Consider the following 19,481-nt stretch of genomic DNA (forward strand, 5'->3'; position numbering starts at 1 on the left):
TGAGATATATAAGAAATAAACTTAGGGTTTAATTCTTAATGGGTAAAGGTACCGACACCTTTACTAATCACTAAATTAAGGCTTAGTTCTCATCTACTGAGCAATTTACATATGGACATATCCATTTTTTGTTTTAAACTTGTTCTCAGGTATTTAAAATGCTCCCCTGTGACTCGTAGCTCAAGTTAACCATGTCGATGAAACCTCCGTGGAGAACAGGAGAAAAATTGTTGCTTGAGTGGGCTACCAGCAAAGGTAGCTGTAATTTGGAGACGAAGTGGTTCAGAGAGAGTACATGGTAGACAATAGGACAACAAACCTTGATTTATGCTAGATCAGAATCGGGTAAGGAGTAAGGACAGCTGCATCAAATACGGTGGTCGGGTGTGGAAGTTGGTTTAGGAGGTAAAGGGCGTATTTGATAGCCTAAATCTTCTCTAGCTTGGTTTCATAAATATAATTTTATTTAGTTATTTATATCTGTTGTTTAAGTCTTACTTAACGAATGTAAATATATGATATTGTCTTGGTCTGAGAGCGAAGCTTCACTATGTGTTTGCTGAGCAGGCAGCCTATTGTTATGTTATAAAATTATCTTCATGCGAATAACCAATCATAATTTTAACTTTTACATCCACTCATGCAACCTTAGATTTAATAAACTAAATATAAATTTAGTTTATCTAATATAAACCGATATAACTAATTAAACACTCTTATTTTTAGGACTAGCAACGGGACGATTTGGGACCAAGTGCAGCAAGAACACACCGACCCTAAACCTAAATTAAAAAACCTTACTTGCCTCCAAAACGTCTGACAGGTGAAAAATCAACCCAACCCCGAACCCCATGGGGAGCCAAAACCCAACGGAGACCCACGGGTGGGAGCTGTGAGTGGCTGCGGGTGTGAACATGAGTGGCAACAAGCGCGAACGACGGCTGCTGCGGGCAAGCGCGCTACCGCGAGGGTAGGAGGGTGTGTTAGAGTGGACTTTTTAGCTCCCGCCCTCGACTCAAACATAAATCAGGGCCCTAACTTAGGACCCCCACGGGGTAAAATTTGTTTCCACCCTCGCTAGTTGTAAAATCCGTAAGGATCCGACCTAATCAATCTCATTGCCAATCTTACTTCTTTTTGATAAATATGGTTTCATTTAACATTCACTTAACTATTTATACGATGCAGCTCTACAAAATCTCATTTAATAAAGCAAACAACCAAACAGGATGATGATGCACTGGAAGATGACAACTACATACACCAAATCTGGTCGAGTGAGAGAGAGAGGGGTGACGACCCTTACAACTTTTACGTTTCCAATCCCTATCTTTTTATGTCCATATAGGTTATCTCGCTGCAATTGGCATAACAAAAGGCTAGTGGAATGTACAATCAGAGAAGCACTTGAGTTGGTGGCTAGTGTGTTAATTCAACAAGCATCCATCTAAGGGATCAAGCTTCCAATAAAAAAACGTGTGTTTAAGTAGTTTCTAAAACTTAATGTCCTAATAAGCGTCTATGTTGTGCGAGGCACAATGCCTATCATATATGAAAGAAAATCAAAGTTTATTCTGTCAGCGTCTCGTCAAGTACATGCTCATCAGCACTGTGGCAGGACATCATTAGGCCTTCCATCACAAAAGAACGAACATCCCGCCAATGTTTAGCTTAAATCATTTACAGGTAATAACAGGAATGATCTATCTTAACCGTTCATACATCCTACTTAATACTTATTTATCAATTGATTCTTATCTATCCTATAATTTTTTTTCTAACTCTCTAACATAAATCTTAACACAAACAAATAATTTTAATAAACCATATGTCCTAATAAAATTTTCGTATTCAAAACACCCAATTAGCATAGCATTTCGCTGCCCGTCCCTATCTATCCCGTCCGACCTTTTACCCGCCCGCGCGGCTTCTCCGCTCGCAGTACCAAACAACCACCGACAGCAACAGCAGTACAGGCCGGCAGTACCAAACAACCGATTTCTCAAGAAATTCTAGATAAAATAGTTGACAAGTTCTATCACCTTTCAATACGGCGAGTTAAAGAGAATATACCAGAATTTAACATGATTATTACTTTCACGACGGTCCCTGTCTACTGGGAATTTACATGTACAACGATGGTCAGTTAGATAACTACCAAAATTCTGCTCTCCTTCCGTAGATAGCTGCCCCTTTCATGGCAAGTGGGAACTATATGGCACAATTTATAACCGCTCTATATGAACAGGAAAGAAATGAATCGGCGATTCCCCGTCCTGGCAATACCCTCCAGCTTAGCCAAGCTCCTTTGGAGAGGGAAATCAAGGAGGCGTAAAAAGAATGTGTATTCACAACAATGGTGCCTTGGCGGTTTACCTCTTCTGCCACGAGATCGTGTTCAATCGCTGTATCAGAAAACAGGAAGTAAGAGCACTAATGGATTGAAGCTGCATGTGATTCAATTTTTTTCTTCAAATTGTTAGCTTCCATCACAGTCATGGTCCCAGGGGCTTCTGCTTGTAACCAGACTTCTGCCTTTCAAGCAATTTCACCTTGTTCTTGAGTTTTTTGTCCAATTTTCTTATATATTTCTCCTCCCTTTCCCTGTCAGCAATACCAGGCCAGAACACTTGACCAGTTAATGGCCATAGCCATTGATCATTTCCAGGATGCATGCCGTCATCCGCTTCCTCTGCTAGATCCTCATCCATGCTCTTTAAAAGGGTGAAATTGAAGAACTTTACCCACATCTCATTTCTTTCATCGAGTGGATGCTGCTCTCTGATATCTCCAGTGACCGGGTTAAGGTAGACCATCTTCCTTCCACTGTGATAAGCCCAGATATTTACAAGGACTTCCAGGATTCGACAATAGCAGTGCCTTTTCTGAGGTAAACAAGGAGGATTGAGATGAGATGATATCTACAACAAATATAACTATGGTTGCAAAAGAAATAAAGATATGGTCACCTCAGGTTGTGATGCTCCAAGCAAGCATGAAGCTGGCTCAGTACTGTTCTCATTCAAGCTATGAAGAGAATCGACAAACATCCTGCAAAATGTAACCTGAGTCAGAATAACGAACACACAATTGAACCGCTTCCTAAAAACATTATGTGTGAGAACTGACAAGTTACCTTGAGAACATGACGAATTTCAAAAATGATGGGGTGGGCATCACCCAGCTGTGAAGAGTAGACCAATAATCACCATCATTGGGCATTGGTGGAAGGGCTGCGACACCCTCTGGCAGACCATACATAGTCCTAAATGCATCTTCAAAAAGAGATCTGTGAAAACAAAATGCTGTTGAAGATGAAGCTCCAAGCAATTGAGATGGAACAGAGTACAATAGATACTTCTGGCCTAGTAGCACCATACAAGTTGCATATATACAACAAACAGTAATTGATAAGGTCAGGAACTAACAAGTAATATCACACCAAGGACAACATGAGTTTGACAGTTGTTGACTGGTTCTTGACCCTATTCCCCAAACTCAAGGAATTTAACAATGATAACAAAATAGCCAATAAAAAAGGAACATGATAAGGTATTAAAAAAGCACCTGCAATGGCCAGCATTTAGGAAATCACACATCGACCAAAAGTTGGAACTTTGGTCCAGAACTAATGGCGCCCAGTAGTATATAACATCCTCATTATTTTCTTCAGCCATAGTTTCCTCCAAGGTTTCTTCAGCACTTCCAGACAAGGATACCTAATAAGAGGAGAAGATCAAAAAGACACCCATCCAAATCCTATTGAACCAAAAACGTTCTTGGTATTAAGGATTCAGCAGACCAGATATGTGGGGGGTATGTGGGGGGAAACATAAACATGTTTCTAACATCATGAGCAACAAGAGTATCATACGTTCGGGTAATGCACCATTTAATTACCTGTGTGGTACATCACAGGTTTCATGACTAGAAAATAAGTAGTACTGCTTAATACATTTCACTTTGTATGCTCATTGTTGTATGATTTGCTAGCAAGTAGACTGAGTTAATATCCTCTAATAAATGGTTGAGGGACCAGCTTAATTATGGATGTACAGATCAATATGTACAATTTATTAGCTAAATAGAGTTATTGAAATTTGAGCTGTTCAGTTCAGAGTGTAGAAAAATGTTCTAGCATAAAATGAATTAGCTTTGGCCATTATTGTCAAAAGCATATCCAGAAGACCACAATAGTGGAAGAACAAGATGGCATCTAAACCATATACTTTTTTCATCAGAAAAGTGCATATCACCCATCTAATCTCTTCAACTCGTCTAATTTCAAACCTAAACTTCCGAACAGTCTGCTTTCATGCCTCGATTATTAAAATGGTGCAAATAACAACGTGACATGGTTTTGAGGGTGGTTTCGCCATGTGGCCTGGATTGGTGTTGATGTGCCTGGGTTTTAGCTGGCATATTAGCTAATCATGCAACCTTTCTGCTAGCTTCATTGCAGGATGAATAGTTGATTCTGAACGGGCCAACCCTACGACTCGAGATAAATTGTTCAATCTAACCTGGAGACAGATCTAGGAACTATCAAAGACGAACATGGCAAGATCACCAATGTCCAAACTTCAAAGTGTCACATGAGATGGATGCCATCAGATGGGGTCAAAACAGCGCCAAGCATGAGTAGGTTCAGGATGCCATGAATTGTTGCATGTGCAGCACACTGAACCTGAGTTATGCATCGGTATGGAAAACTGCGGAGGGCACTTTTTAAGTCAGGATCCTCGATGAATTGCTGGTTTGACCGGCACTGGGAGCAGCGAGCATCACTGTCTCAGCTATGCATGAGCTTGCCTTTGTGGAGCTGGATTTGTGTGGAGACGGCATCAAGGGCACCAGTGTGATAGAGGGCAGTGAGGTGAGTAAGAGGGCAGTGAGGTGAGTAAGAGGGAGGCGCTGAAGTCGCCAACAGTGAGCTTGGCAGCTGGAGGCCACGGTTGGAACATCGCTGCTGTCACTATGAGAAGATGAGAAGAGGGAGAAACAACAGAGCAAGGGAACAAAAAAGGGAGCTGACACAGGGTGCTGACTTGAATGTTATCACTACAAGTTGCCCACATTATAACAATAGAGATGATTAGGAAGGTGACTTGGCGCTTGTGGTCAGAACCACTTCCACACCAGACTGAAACTGAGGTGGGCTCAGCCTTAGGGATTATATGCTCTGGTTTTTACTCTTTAGGGACTACAGATAGACGGTTTGATTGTTCAGGGTGAAATTAGACGACTTGAAGAGTTCAAAGCTGTAGTATGTACTGTTTCCCTTTTTTGAAAGAGTAGAAGTTTTTCAACAAGCTCGCATGACCAATATGGCCAAAACTGAAATCAAAATTTAAGAGAAATTTGTACCTTTCTTCCAGCAGCCCGCCATGACTGGAAACCTATCCATGGTAACTTATGTACAGTATCAATTCTGTTCGCAATGGCAAACATAGCACCAAGTTCACAAAGAAGATCACGATAGTATGGGTTGTCCAGTACTGAAAGCCTGGTAACAGCATCAATGTCATCTGATCTTGGTCTCCTGCCTCCTTTTGACTTGACATAAAAATGCAAAAATAGGCATAAGCGATGACTGAAACTTTAACTGGCAAGATCAAAAGGCAAGAACAATGCAGTACAGTTTCAGTGAATGAACATGTGCACTAAACCACTAACACACACGAAAGCGGAGAATTTAATTGCTGTACTAAGAAAAAGAAAAAGACTCCAAACTACTGATTATCGACCATTCAGAATGTCCAGTTCACAGAAAGTTCATGCTCAATCTTTTTTTAGATCAAGTTCATGCTGGATCAGGATGGTGGTAATTAGCCTGAAATATTTATAAGCAGAGTAAACCAGCATATGTTTAACAACACACACAGGCTGAACTGGATGGGATTGTGAGATATCGTGTAAAAAGAATACATGAACCATAGTAGTACTCTGATGCTTCCACCCAGTACAGATTACAAATATCTCAAACTTTTCATAAGTTTGGTGGCCTAACTGACCATGTAGTGGCAGAGATGATGTACAATATGATTGAGCACCAAACTTAAAATTAGAAAATAAATATGCACTTTAAAATTGAAAGTAGCAGTTGAACACACATGCAGTAAGGTAAATTTACCAAGACTTACAAGTGTAATGCCACGATATAAAGATCCACGGTGTAAAAACGGCCATGCTCCCTCTCCAGTATAAATCTCATATATACACACAGGTTGGCCAGTCCGTTCCAGTTCACCTTCATCACGTTCATTTCCTTCCGGCTTTAGCCTTTCTGATTTACGAGCATTTCTGTACACCTCATCCCATGATAACAAAGGTCTTTCCACCCTTTCATCAATCTGCATTGCAAAAAAGCATATTTAATTCCTTCTGCAGAAACAAATTTTAGTCTCGTTGGGGAAGACTATTGAGGTCATCCCAAAACAAGGAAAAAAGACTTGCCTCCTCCATTTCTCTCCTCTCAATGTCTTCAAAGATATCGACCTCACTTAAATAATTCCAATCAGATAAGCTAGGGTAGTCATAGGAAGAAGTATTATTGCTATCAGAATAAGTTGTCTGATTACTTTGATTGAGTTCTCTCATAAGAATATCAACAACCCTTGTGCTGCTATGGCTTTCATCTTCCAAAGAACCATTTTCAAGTGCAGCTTTCATCTCGAAAGGATCCCATAACCATGTTCTCTCTTGAATTTTAGAAACAGAAGACGGTAATTTTGCATCTGAAGGATAATGCATCACACTTTCAAGAAGCTTAACATGAGCAGTGATACAATCATATGCTAACATGTTCTTGGAAAGTAGCTTCCCCTCCAAAGCAACAGAATAGGCAGTATCCAAAAGCTTTTTTCCTCCTAAAATTCGTGTGAAAGCTGAAGCCACTGTGCTTGGGTCATCAGAATTGAAAAGGAAGCCATGGACGCCATCAGTGACCTGAAACAAACAATACATTGTTAAAAGAATCTTTCAAGACTTATAAAGTGAACAGCATATTATGGACTGGATGAAGTGGCATACATATTTTGTTATAAAAGTCAGATTTGGCGCAATGATTGGAATTTCAGAGGACATGGACCGCAATAACAAAGGAGGAAAACCAGGTTCTTGTCTTAAAGATCCATAGAGAACAACATCCACAAACATTAACAGGTTCCTAATATCGTAAGTCATGGAGAAATGCTTTACAGAACCATCAGGAAATCCCATGTGTGAGGCAAGTTCCTGTGGAATAGAAAATTAGGATGGTATTAGCACGTGATTTTGTAGACATGAGGATAAAAATGGACTGTAAAAAGGATACAACAGCTTCCATGCCAACATGTATACAAAAGAAAAAAGAAAAATAGCAGTACAAGTGTGGAGTGTATCAGATCAACAAGGGAAAGACCTAACATTTCAAAAATGAGAAACAAAATGTAGCCACAAATAGTTAGAGAAAAGCATATCCACAAGCTTGAAGGCTGAGAATTGTAGAGCTCTTGTATTAATGAAGTTTGCAAATGCAATGTATAGTATCTCTAAATGCCAAACAAATGTGAAGGAAAAAAAAGGGAAGATAAAAAAGCTTAGTTGAGTGTCTTCAGACTTAAAAAGAATGTTGTCATGGCCATAATATGGTACAGAAATTGTCGGGAGAAACCAGCTTAAGGGCAGATGAGATGAAGGAAAACAGAAACGTGGTCATTGGGACAGAGATGGTATTTCTAGAAATATTTTGATAATATTTCTCCCAAAGGTCATGATACAACTTGCAGAATAATCATTACCTGGAAAGCTGAGTTGTAGGCATCGGTGTCATTTCCACAGAAAAAAATAAACTGCACTCTCAAATCTTTAGTTTTTGCTATATCCAAAATGAGTGGAGCTGATGCACGCATGACTGTTGCATAATCCCATGGCAATTCATCAAAGAATAAGTAGCTTCCGACAACCAAAACAATGACTTCATCTTCTTCAATCCCATGCTGTTTTCTTATAGTTTCTTGAGAATGCGAGAAGCCATATCTTTTAGCTGCCCAGATTTCAACTGGAGAACCAGGAATCACCAAGAAATTCCCAGAATCAAGAGGGGAGTATAACAACTGGAACCAGATAGATAAAAAGGTCAGACCAAAACTCTGTTTCATTTGATTTAATTATTTCAAAGTTTAGAGTTGAGGGTAGTACATACAGGAAGGTAGCTATCTGGAAACACAACATAAGTGCATGCATTAAAATGGGTCCTCCAATCTTCAATGACATTTGGAATGGACTCATGTAACTCCACATAACTTCTAACATGCTGTCCAAGAGTATCTTCGTGTATAAGCCAAACAACTGGTAGAAATTGAAAAGGTTCCTGCATAAGACTGAACACAATATGAATGTGTTGAGTTGCTGAACAAAGAAATGCTACAATAAAGGGAAAGAAATAGACCCCAACAATGGAATATTACAGGAACAAATGACAACTCATTTAATGAAATAAATAGTTTGACCAAACAACAGAACCACAGCAGCTGTTCTTTTCGGTCCAGTTGGAATGCTTATATTATAAGATTTTTTTATTAGAAAATTGTGTTTCTATCACATGCTAACCCTGGAGCACAAGACATGTAGCAGCAGAACACTCACATCGAAACAACTCTTTTCCCCTCAAGAGAGCTTAAGAGCACACCATTGTACCTACAAAATCAGGAACAGAGAATAAAAGTGTTAAGACATTAATAAGGCATGACATAAGAGTTAAAGTGGAATTACTCACTTTGACCAGTCGACAAACTTCAAACTCGCATAATTAACAACATGTATGTGGCAAATATTTTCCCAAATATCTCGAGCTTTCCCATCTGCAAATGCTAAAACCTAATCCATGCAAAACAGTGAATGGCATGGAGTATGAAGTATTCTTAACATAAAAGAATGACAACCAAACAGTTACATGATACACCCACTTTTTACAAATTCAAGTACACAACCCAATGGCATTTTCACCAAACTAGCAATGCGTGCAAGATGGTGTTGCAAGGAAACTCACCTCGACTTCATAACCCAGACCCGTAAGACTTTTTGCCAAAGTTGCGAGCATAAGAGATTGTGCATCTATGTTCATGATTCCCACAACCTGAAACAATGCGGAGCCAAAGTCAACTCACCATGGTATGCAGTTTCAGCATTTAAAATTCATGCGCACGAGACCTGACTAATAAAGAAACAGAAAAACAAGCAAACATTACGTGCATTTATCTAGGTAAGCATGTCTGCTCCTCCGTCTAATACTAAACTCTGACCCGTACACCCACATTTCATTTGTAAATCCAAATAGGGCTCTACCAGATCATAAAAAACTTGCATTTTCACTGGAATCGAAATTTACGAGCTACGGTAATGAAATACTAGGTGCCGAGCAATTTATCAGGGTTTGGGAAACGAGCACTCACGAGGGCGACCCTGATGGGAGCGAGGCCGGCCCACCACCGCCGCTCGGATCTCGCGGCCTCGAGCCGGCTCTCGCCGTCGAACGAGCGCAGCGCCAAGCGCGAGGCCGAGAACCGCAACACCCCTCCCCCGGCGTCGCTTCCCTCCGGCTGCGGGGGCGCCTCCGCCGCGTCGCCGTCGCCGATGGGGAGCAGCTGCCACACCACGAGCAGAGAGGCCGTGAAGAGCGCGATGAGGAGCGCGAAGAAGAGGTGGCTCGGCCGGCAAGACAGCCCCGGGCGGCGCCGCCTCCGGGCAGCTCCCGCCGCGCCGGCGACTCCGGAGGAGGAGATCGCCGGCGCGGCGCCCGCGGTGGGGAGGTGGTGGGCGGCGTCGGCGTACGCCCCGCGCCGCCACATTGGAAACCCCCGCGGCGGCGAGGACGGCGATCGTGGAGGCGGGCGCGTAGTTGGGTCAGTGGCGAGCTGCGCGCTGCTGCTGTTACATGGATGGAACGCGTTCCCACGCGAGCCGCGAGCGCGACACGATCGAGTGAGCGAGCCGGGTCGGGCTCGGGACAGGAGAGGCGGCCCGACTCCCGAGGTCCGAGGAGGGGAAGAGTGGGTGAGGAGGCGGCCGGCGGGTTGAGATCAAGCAACCGCCCCGGCGCGGCGCGAGGGAGGACGGGTGAATCTGTGGACTCCGTGGCGTGAGCCCGAGCTAGAATACCGGAGCTCATGCCGGAGGCGTATAATACCGCTCACCGTAGATATAGCGTATACCGTGCGATGGAAACACGTATATGCGTACGCCGTATCTTGTGTTCCGTACGATGGCAGATGCGCTACGGAGTACGGAGCCTATGGTGCCTTGAGAAACAGACACGGGCAGTGAGTGATTTTACCCGCCGCTGGTGAACGAAGTAAATTTTATAGAATTTTATTTAAAAAGATTTTTTGAGAATTTATTTATATTATACATTTTATGATCTAATAAAGAAAAAATAGTAAGTAAACATATGTTATTAGAGTCTTTCGATCAAATATTATAAAATTTGTTTTTCTCATGAGTGGTGTTATTGTCATTTCTTTCTTTTATTATGTTTTAGTCGTTTTGGTTGCAGTAAGTAGTGTTGTTAATATTGTCTATGTAATTCTTTTTTTCTATTTTTCTTCTGTAAGTAACCTTTTAGAGTTATTTGTATTTATTCTTACTTGTTTAATGGCTTAATGGAATTGGCGCTGTCTTGTGCCGCTTGTTCAAAAGGACACGGGTAGCGGAGAGATGCCGAACTTGCCTAGGCAGTAAAGCGAAGCTGTACATCTTGTTGATATGGCTATCCTAAATTCCTTATACATGTGACGATTTGTACAGTGCATAATATTTCATTCCCCTCCCAACAAAAAGTATAATATTCCATTACTTTCTTGCAATTGTTGGGATTTTTTTTTTTGAGAAACGTCAATATAACTTGTAAGCGCATATATATATTCACATAACATTTACTAAAAATTAGAGATACGGAGCTTTAAGATTTATGATGTCATCATATACTTCTTACTGTTAACGGTTACTGTTAACAGTTACATCGTTTATCTATGAAAGAAAAATCCGTATTAGTAAGATGCGCAAGTAGCAAACCTGTGCCAATGTTGTTACTTCGCATTTACACTGAAAATTCTCAACATAAAACTATGTTTCTGGAGGCAGAGAACGAATTTCACAAAGTTTTGATCATGTTCATGTCAAGTACAAACCAGTAGGCAGGAGTGAAAAAACAGAGAGCAAGAGAGCATGTTACGAAACACCGTGCCGTTCTAGACGCAAAACAACACGGTAGCAACGCAACGAAATGATCCACCTACCGATCAAGAAACGGCTCGATATCTCAAAACGAAACACGAAAGCAAGCATAGCCTCGAAACGTATAATTCACCACGAAAACGAAAGCAGCCTTCAGGTACTCGACCGGCCGTTCATCAGTAGGAGCAGGCGTCGTCGTCCTTGGCGTCGCACTGCGGCAGGGTGGAGTAGTATGGGCCGGCGGCGTAGGTGACCTTGCCGGGGTAGAGCTGCACGGGGCGGGACGGCTTCTCGCCGATCCGGCCGCCGTTGAAGTTGGTGAGCACGGCGCATCCCTTGTCCCCCGACGACGCGAGGCGGACGAGGCAGTCCGCCGGGTTGAGGCTGCCGCCGTTCACGGCGTAGGGCACCTCGATGTTGAACACGCCCTTGCCGTCCGTGGCGTCCGTGCCGTAGTACACCGTCCGCCCGGTCTTCTTGTCCAGGCACGTGATGCCCACCACGCTGCCTGCACAGAGCACGCGGACATGGGTTAGCCGAGCCGACCGTGCCAACGGTGCATCCATCGGTACGCAGCTAGGCAGGGAGGCACGAACCGGGGATTGGCTTGGCGTTGTAGGCGTAGGCGTTCCAGTTCTTGGTGCAGTCCTGGCACAGCACGGTGCCCGTCACCGTGAACTGCTTCTCGTCGTAGCGCGTCCACGCGTCGGCGCGCGCCGCCGCCGCGACGACCACGGCGGCCACCAGCGCGAGCACGCGCATGCTCCTCAGCGCCATTCCTGCACCGCTCGGAAGAGACCGGACTGGTATGTGTTGTTCTGGAGCTTGCGGGTGGCCTGTTTGGGACAGGAAAGCATATTGCAGCGGGGTGGATTTATCGGGGAGGGGTTGCACGACGTGAGCCCGACTTGTTTGGTCGTCGCGCGCCCCTGGCGGTGGCTCAGGCCAGCGACGTGCGCGCCATTTTCTTCTGTTGTCGGGAGCCAGGCTCAGGCGTCGGTCGGCTCAATCCCACACAGATCCGTACGCCGTGGAGACCACCCACGGAGGCTAGCACGCGACGTCAGCGGCCGCGAAGCACAAGTGCGGCGGCCGGCGTGCACGGCACCAACCGTCGTGCGCAGCGTGCTGACTGACGCGATAGGCCCTCCGATAGATGTAGGCTATCAATCACGGGAAAAAAGTAGAAGATGTTGCATCAATTGATGCATCCAGACTAGATGCAGACTACGAATCACGCCAAGATCGATTCATTAACTATCATAAATTATAAATAACTACCTCTAGTGATCAATTTATTAACTATAAAAAATTATATTTATTGAAAAAAGATATTTTTACAATAGATACGTTCTTTCATCATATATAAATATATAATTATGACATGAATAAAAAATAAGCAATCATTCTTTTTACTCTGAATTTTGTCTCTCTGACTTACATTACAATCTAGTTATAATATGTTATTATACACTTCGCTCTTCAAATCGCTAATCAACCACAACAGAGAACCAAGGTGATATACGCAGTATCACCACGACAGCCTCCACAGTGACACCATGAGAGACTTGTTGACACACACCTTCGTCTTCACGGCCATGGAGCAAACGATGCACATTGTTCTCCATCACCAAAACAACATCAATCCAGAGGCACGAAGGTCTCTACACATATGGACATGTGTGAGGACAACCACTGCTTGGTCAGAAACAACCAAGGATTCTAGGCCTTGACACACGAACTCGGTAATCACAAAAGATGATGATAGCTGAACACTGAAGGGGGCTAATCGGCTAATACATCTTTGCGTCTACGAGTAGAACATAAGAATAGAAGGAGTAAGTACGAACGTGCCTCCTTCAATTCGATAGATCAGAAATGGAGAAGTTCATCACTGTTCTCACCTAGTGCATGGCGACCAAGCGGACATGCAAATATGACCCTCAGCCGGAGTCAACCGATGCTTGTTCGACGGTTGCCAAGCCTACAACAGCGTTTCTCCCCATTTTAGCGCCCGTTATAAGCACACGACCATAGCTGACGACGGGCAGCAGCAGTCAGCGCGGTGCTGCAAACCGTCCTTCGACGGTGCCAGTTTGTCGGCGACCCCTTCCCGGTAACACTATATCACAGACTGATTTCATAATGATATAGCCTTCTTATATGAGTCATCAAAACAAATTCCAATGGCTAATTCCACATATCATTCTGAAAATATCACATACATATGTATGGCTTCATAGAATAATCAACCACATAAAAATCATGTGGTATTAGTTCCATTGAATCACCTACCATTATCTATGAAGGTAATGTTATTTGTGTTTCTCAGATGCAAATATGTTATATAAAGAGCAATATAACTTAGCATATTACCCCTAAATTATTTTATCCTCATGAGTTACAACAAAGCGGGGAGATAAACATCTTGTAAATTAAATCTTATGATAACATCGCATATTTATTCATAAAGTCCTTACCAACTTCGATATTTTAATATATTCATGGTATTGATATGCGGCGACTTTGAGATTTGCAAGGATCAGGGGAAATCTCCTCGTGAATTTTAACACATTCATACATCATATTGTACTCTTTTTCCTATATAAGTTTTACTCACAAGGTTTCTTTTAAAAGGTTTTAATAAAACAATATCTACACAAGAATATATGCATATCTCTTATTTCCCTACCAGGGTTTTTAAAGGGTATCAAAGACATATTGATCCACAGATCATACCAATTGTTCTCTAAACTCGCTTATGGGTTTTTCCTTTCAATGTTTTCTCATATGAGTTTACAATAGTACAATAATACAATAATTAATATATGATGTATCGTTTTCTCTTTATTTTTTTCACTAAATTTTAAAGGAGTTTTAACAGCATATCACAATATTAAATTTCTCCTCAAGCTTTTCCCACAAGGTTTTTCGAGGAGTTTTCACATGATATATACGGATGACCAAATTGATCAAGAGGGAGTGTTATGGATAACTACCTCTAGTGATCAATTCATCAATTACCAAGAATTATATCTATTGAGTAGGAATGTTTTCCCAATAGATACATACTTTCATCATATATAAATATGTAATCACACTATGAATAAAGAACAAGGAATCATTCTTTCTATTATGAGTTCTGTCAATCTACTTGACATTGCGATCCAGTTGTAATAGTAATGTGGTAATCGGGAGCATATGCTGAGGGTTGGACGACCGAGATCAGCCCTAATGCTGGTTACTGTTGCTCTCTGCAGTAGCTAGTAGCCGCTGTATAGGATCCCGATCGCAGAGGACACTCTTGGCAAATGGCGAAAAAGGAGAGAAAACTCTACTGCAAGATCTTTTCTTCACTATTATCCTCCTAGAATGTCAAGACTCACGATGGTCTGCCACGCTCTGCACAGGGCTAAAGAGCCATTTTGTTCATAGCTAAGGGACCGGTGAAAAATGGGAATCTTATGATCAAGAAGAGAGGGAAAAGAGTACAAGATATCCATAGGGAAACTTTACTGTAGAGTTTTTTCTGTTTTGCTAATCCAACAACGTGGGGGTGCATTCTAAGCTCCCGTGTAAATGTAAGGATTCGTCATTCTGGCCCAGCGGAAAAGTGAAAACGAGAAGAAAGGCTGTTTGGTCGTCTCTCGTCTGTTCCATCCAACTTCGGTGCCTTCTTTGCCCTGTTCTCGCTTGTTCAGACAACTTGGATGGGCTGTTGCTGGCCCGTTTCCTGGATCGAGCGAAATGTTGAGCATTCCAAGATACAGGAGTACAGCGAACGGAAGGCACGGTGTTAAGGCTCGAGGGGTGAGTCGAACCGTTCGGACTCGATGCTTGGGTGACATACTGGTTTCGATTTATTTCAAAAAATTGTGACATACTGGTTTCGATTTATTTCAAAAAATTTCAGCTACTCCGGCGTGATCTTATTAAAGGGACTACGACGTGCTCGTCGTCTACGAGATTCTCGATGAGTCTCGGTGATTTTTAAATAGACGTTTTCTTCAAGCTACGTCTAATTATAGAACTAGCATATGCTTGCGTTAGGTGTGTATAAAGTGAGTGCGCGCGTTTATATTCAGATACTATAGCTATATTCAGTGATAAAAAGTAAAAAAAAAAGACACAGAAATACAGGTCACAAGCTGCTTCTTCGTCATTATGATCTTTTTTTTAGTCCCGACATGCTCCTTTGCCTTACATGTTCACCACAGTACTTCCCAGAGAAGAGTTCCATGAACTTCAGATCTGAACTTACTCAACAAAGCACAAGCTTAACGTATCCAATCCGCAGAAATAGTTGTGGGCAAGCTCAACAAAATGAAGATGATACGCGCCTGTCAACGCCGAGCCAACCGGACGCTCCGTCAGCACAAGGCTAGGGAGTACAAAAGCGCAGATGGCGGCAATCTTCAGGTAAAACAGCCCTCGGAGCAAATGACCAACGATTCAGTCGGACGGTTTGACATGTTTGACAGAAACACCATCAGGTGCCGTGCAAGCAATTGATCAACGGGACTGAAGAACGATGAAACAGCAGCCCACGATGTCTCCACCCGCGCACATCAGGCAGGCGAGCACCCTCCCAACTTCTTGCAGACCGCATGGGAGGAGCTTGCGACGATCATCTCAAGGAACACAGCACGTCGATGTGAAGTAGTAACTGACCAAGGTAATAATGGCACAGGCCACGGGCCGTTGCGCACGCATGGGCTATCAAGGCCATTCATTTGCATTGATATATATATAGGAAGGATGAATGGATAAGATAACCTGTGTATCCACACCCTACTATAGAGTTGCCTTTCCCACATGTCAGAGTCTTCAAGGGGAAAAAATTATGTATGGGAAAGGAGAATGTGGTGCTGATAAAAAAACATCAACAGATATCCTAAGTAAAGTGGTGGCAACGACAATTAAAAGCCATCTCAAATCATGTTCTAGAGGGTGGAAGCTGGAGACTGGACACATTATAGAAAAGAAAAGATATAATGATGGAGCTCCAAAACATTCTTGTGGCAGATGAATTGCTATGAAACTAACGGGAAGTAGATGAACTGCCGGCCTTATGTGGCCAGTATCTGCTCTCGTCTTTCCAGCCAGTATCTCAGAAGTAGTGCATGCAAGATAAATGTTGCTTTAAAGTTTAAAGCAACATTTATCACTTAGTTGTACCTTATAATTTCACTATGTGAATAAGGTACAACTAAGTGATAAACATTAGAAAATATAATCTCGCAGGTTATTTGGGTACTGTCTTACCAAGGACCGTTATTCTTAGACTTGTAGTCTTAATACACATTTATTTTAAAAAATCAGATAAGACATTGGCATCCAAAATAGTACACATGAGCTCAACTGAGAATTCATGAGACAAAGCATTAACTTCACAAGCAGAGTTAATGAAAGTAATCTGCTGAGTGAACTAGTCAGGCTACCATTTCAAAAAATAAATAGTTATATTTTTAATAAATATCAATCCATATTGGATATATATGTCCAAGCCAAGTGTTGTTCTTAGCAGCAAAGAAATCCCAGTACCATGGTTTTTTAACACCTAGAATCCACAGATGAAATTCTCCATTCACACGGCATTAAAACTGCATTCCAGCCGGTTCTCAAATCAAAACGATCTTTAAAGTGAACCGGGTCATACTAGACCAGCCATTGGTTCCTGTTTTTCTATAGTTGACTGCCGGTCCTGTCCAATTTAAATTACTCCGTACTAGGCTAATGTTAAAATATGTGAACAAAAGGAAGTTCATGTCCTGTTTGGCAGCAATGGTGCTCAGCCAAAGAAAACACAAACACATATGTAAGACTAACAACCATTGCAAAATTGGAACTCGGGGAATTAAACATTATAAAAATCTGGATTGTTATCCAATTTGATCAGGGGTGATGAGTGATGACAGCATATTGTACACACACTTATACTCTCACCACCTTATTAACCCGAAAATTCAAATTGAGGCACTTGCATATTTAATTAGTGCCAAACAGAGCAGTACGTCCATCGTAGATACATTTAGGAGGCATATAACTATCACCTCATAATTTGGATAAGTTTTTATGCAACTCTAGTGTTAGTTCTTGGTTAAGAATATGAACTCCAGATCACATAACCTTGCCTCAATATCCAGTTTATATGACTCAGCTACCATACACCAACGCCTAGAGATGGAAGCACTTCCGTCTATCATATATCTCAAGATTTGGTTTCAGTATGCAAACCAGCCATCTAGGTATCCTAGGGTCTGTTTGGGTGAGGGGGTTGGGCTTAAGATTTAAATTACATCTTCAAGTGCCTAAGAGGCATCAAGATATATTTGCACCAAGTGAACTTTACAACTTGGAAATGGTAAATCAAGACAACAACTAAACCTAATTAGGTAAACAACAGGTTCAGAATGAATTTAATGAAAACTATACAGCTATACCGCATGTCCATTAACTCATGTGGAAATCAAATCTACCTATGTTTCACTATAAAAGAACTCACGAATTGCACAAGAAAATTCCACATTACTCAGTGGAAGGAGTATACTAATACTATTGCTTCAAAAAGAATATATATAGCTGTGTCCAATCATCACTTTCATCTAACAAAAATTGCCTTATCTCCGGCTGACAATACTACAATCACAACAGTTTAAATTGAATCACGTCGCGGATATCCCAAAATTCCAGTGGGAAATCAAATCTACCTATGCCTCACATGTAAAATCTAGTAAATCTCAAACCGGAATGCAAAATCTTACGAGTTTGCCTTTGCTCCTTCCGCCGCCACCGCCACCGCCCCCGTCCCCTCAGCGGCGGCCGCCTCGGCCTCGAGCTGCTTCTTGTTGCGCTCGAGCGCCTCGGCGACCTCCTTGGGCATGTACTTCTCGTCGTGCTTGGCGAGCACCTCGGTGCCGCGCAGGAAGCACGCGCACTCCCTTGCCTTCTCGGCCACCTTCCTTCCGTCGTCGCGGCGGAGGTCGTCGGTGAAGGGCTTGAGGAACCCCTCGACGACAACGGAGTGGCCCTCGCGGAAGAGGTCGGGCAGGGCGCCGTCGTACCGGACGAGCACGTCGGTGACGAGGTCCGTGACGACGAACTCGATCTCGGGGGAGGACGGCGAGGGGTGCGCGACGGAGCCCTCCAGCACGAGCCCACCGAGGCGGACGCGGGACTTGGAGGGGTCGGCGACGAATTTGGCGAGCGCGTCGGTGGGCGTGAGGTAGAAGACGAGCTGGTCCTGGAACGTGGCGAGCACGGTGACCACGAACCCGGCCGCACAGCCGAAAGCGAGCGCGTAGGACCAGAGGCGGCGGGTCTGCAGCTGACGCGCGCGGGCGCCGATGTCCACGGTACGGGGGCGGGAAGAGGGTCCCGCGCGCCGCGTGGCGGAGGCGAAGGAGCGGAGGAAGGGGGCGAGCGGGGTGGTAGCAACGGCGCGTGGGGCGGGGATGGGGATAGGGGTCGGGGCGTGGAGGAGGGCGGAGAGGAGGCAGCGGGAGGGGAGGAGGCGCGAGAAGGCCATGGGGTCGGGTCGGGGGTCCTGGGTGGTGGTGGCCTGGTGGGATCTGGAGGGTGCGGAGACGAAGGGGAAAGGGGTGGTCGGCTGCTGATCGGCTTGTTGCGCACGGCACGGCGCACGCCGCCGCGGGGGTCTCGAGGCCGTGGTCAGCGGCTCCAGTGATCCCACGACGCACCGGTTTTTACGGTTTTCTTCCCAAGTAATTTTCGTTCTATTAAAAGTCTAATTTACCTTACGAGGAAATTCTCATTTTTATGCTCTAACGGTAATTATCTCTTATTTCCCCCGTATTGAGATTCTCTTATTTTTTCCACGAATCCAAAATTATTGGATAAGAAAAAATAAAACACATGAGAAAAAAGAAATTAAAAAGAGAACAAAATGAAAGAAATATGGTTAGAGATAGCTTTAGAGGAAAATTAAATGATTTTTTTTTGTGCATTTTGAGTTTTTGATACTACCTACGGTTAAGTTTTATCTAACATCCCATCAAAATTTAAACAGTTATATCGTAGTTTAAAAAAAGCAAACATAGTATTAAAAACCCATAGTTTTAGAAATCACAGCCAAACAATACTATTATTCATTAAAAGAGGTTCTAGTGAAATTTTCAAAACTCTAAAAGACCATACTTTTGAAAATACTATGATTTTCAAAACTACAAGATCCGTTGCATCTCAACACTCCAAGTTTTTCTAAAACCAAAATATTTAGAAAACCATATTTTTTTCAAACTCCAAAA

The 19,481-nt window shown here is 43.0% G+C and overlaps 3 protein-coding genes across 3 annotated transcripts; all 3 read right to left on the minus strand.

The window, feature by feature from the left end:
- Positions 1-2,070: 2,070 nt before the first annotated feature.
- Positions 2,071-10,167, minus strand: LOC133907474 (uncharacterized). Its single transcript, XM_062349527.1, has 14 exons — positions 9,435-10,167; positions 9,032-9,118; positions 8,759-8,859; positions 8,629-8,679; positions 8,186-8,363; positions 7,782-8,096; positions 7,033-7,236; positions 6,457-6,948; positions 6,144-6,353; positions 5,368-5,556; positions 3,568-3,719; positions 3,137-3,289; positions 2,970-3,051; positions 2,071-2,885 (listed from the first exon to the last, which is right to left on the minus strand). Exons 1-14 carry the CDS (start codon positions 9,828-9,830, stop codon positions 2,496-2,498), a joined length of 3,000 nt encoding a protein of 999 aa, XP_062205511.1. The 5' UTR covers positions 9,831-10,167; the 3' UTR covers positions 2,071-2,495.
- A 1,215-nt stretch (positions 10,168-11,382) lies between these two features.
- On the minus strand, positions 11,383-12,046 carry LOC133907880 (uncharacterized). The gene is made up of 2 exons (XM_062349980.1): positions 11,811-12,046; positions 11,383-11,722 (listed from the first exon to the last, which is right to left on the minus strand). Exons 1-2 carry the CDS (start codon positions 11,989-11,991, stop codon positions 11,391-11,393), a joined length of 513 nt encoding a protein of 170 aa, XP_062205964.1. The 5' UTR covers positions 11,992-12,046; the 3' UTR covers positions 11,383-11,390.
- A 5,724-nt stretch (positions 12,047-17,770) lies between these two features.
- On the minus strand, positions 17,771-18,938 carry LOC133907305 (cytochrome c-type biogenesis protein CcmE homolog, mitochondrial-like). Its single transcript, XM_062349321.1, has one exon. It carries the CDS (start codon positions 18,740-18,742, stop codon positions 17,975-17,977), a length of 768 nt encoding a protein of 255 aa, XP_062205305.1. The 5' UTR covers positions 18,743-18,938; the 3' UTR covers positions 17,771-17,974.
- Positions 18,939-19,481: the final 543 nt, after the last annotated feature.

The sequence above is a fragment of the Phragmites australis genome, chromosome 24 (genome assembly GCF_958298935.1).
Source record: "Phragmites australis chromosome 24, lpPhrAust1.1, whole genome shotgun sequence".
NCBI classification, from domain to species: Eukaryota; Viridiplantae; Streptophyta; class Magnoliopsida; order Poales; family Poaceae; genus Phragmites; species Phragmites australis.

Excerpts from the sequence above, each read along its gene's own strand:
- LOC133907474 (XM_062349527.1), bottom strand. The coding sequence starts at position 9,830 with ATGTGGCGGCGCGGGGCGTACGCCGACGCCGCCCACCACCTCCCCACC. Across the intron at positions 6,949-7,032 it reads TGACTTTTATAACAAAATAT|GTCACTGATGGCGTCCATGG; the intron begins GTATGCCACTTC and ends TGTTTGTTTCAG. Across the intron at positions 3,720-5,367 it reads GGCGGGCTGCTGGAAGAAAG|GTATCCTTGTCTGGAAGTGC; the intron begins GTACAAATTTCT and ends TCCTCTTATTAG.
- LOC133907880 (XM_062349980.1), bottom strand. The coding sequence starts at position 11,991 with ATGGCGCTGAGGAGCATGCGCGTGCTCGCGCTGGTGGCCGCCGTGGTC. Across the intron at positions 11,723-11,810 it reads CAACGCCAAGCCAATCCCCG|GCAGCGTGGTGGGCATCACG; the intron begins GTTCGTGCCTCC and ends TGCTCTGTGCAG.
- LOC133907305 (XM_062349321.1), bottom strand. The coding sequence starts at position 18,742 with ATGGCCTTCTCGCGCCTCCTCCCCTCCCGCTGCCTCCTCTCCGCCCTC.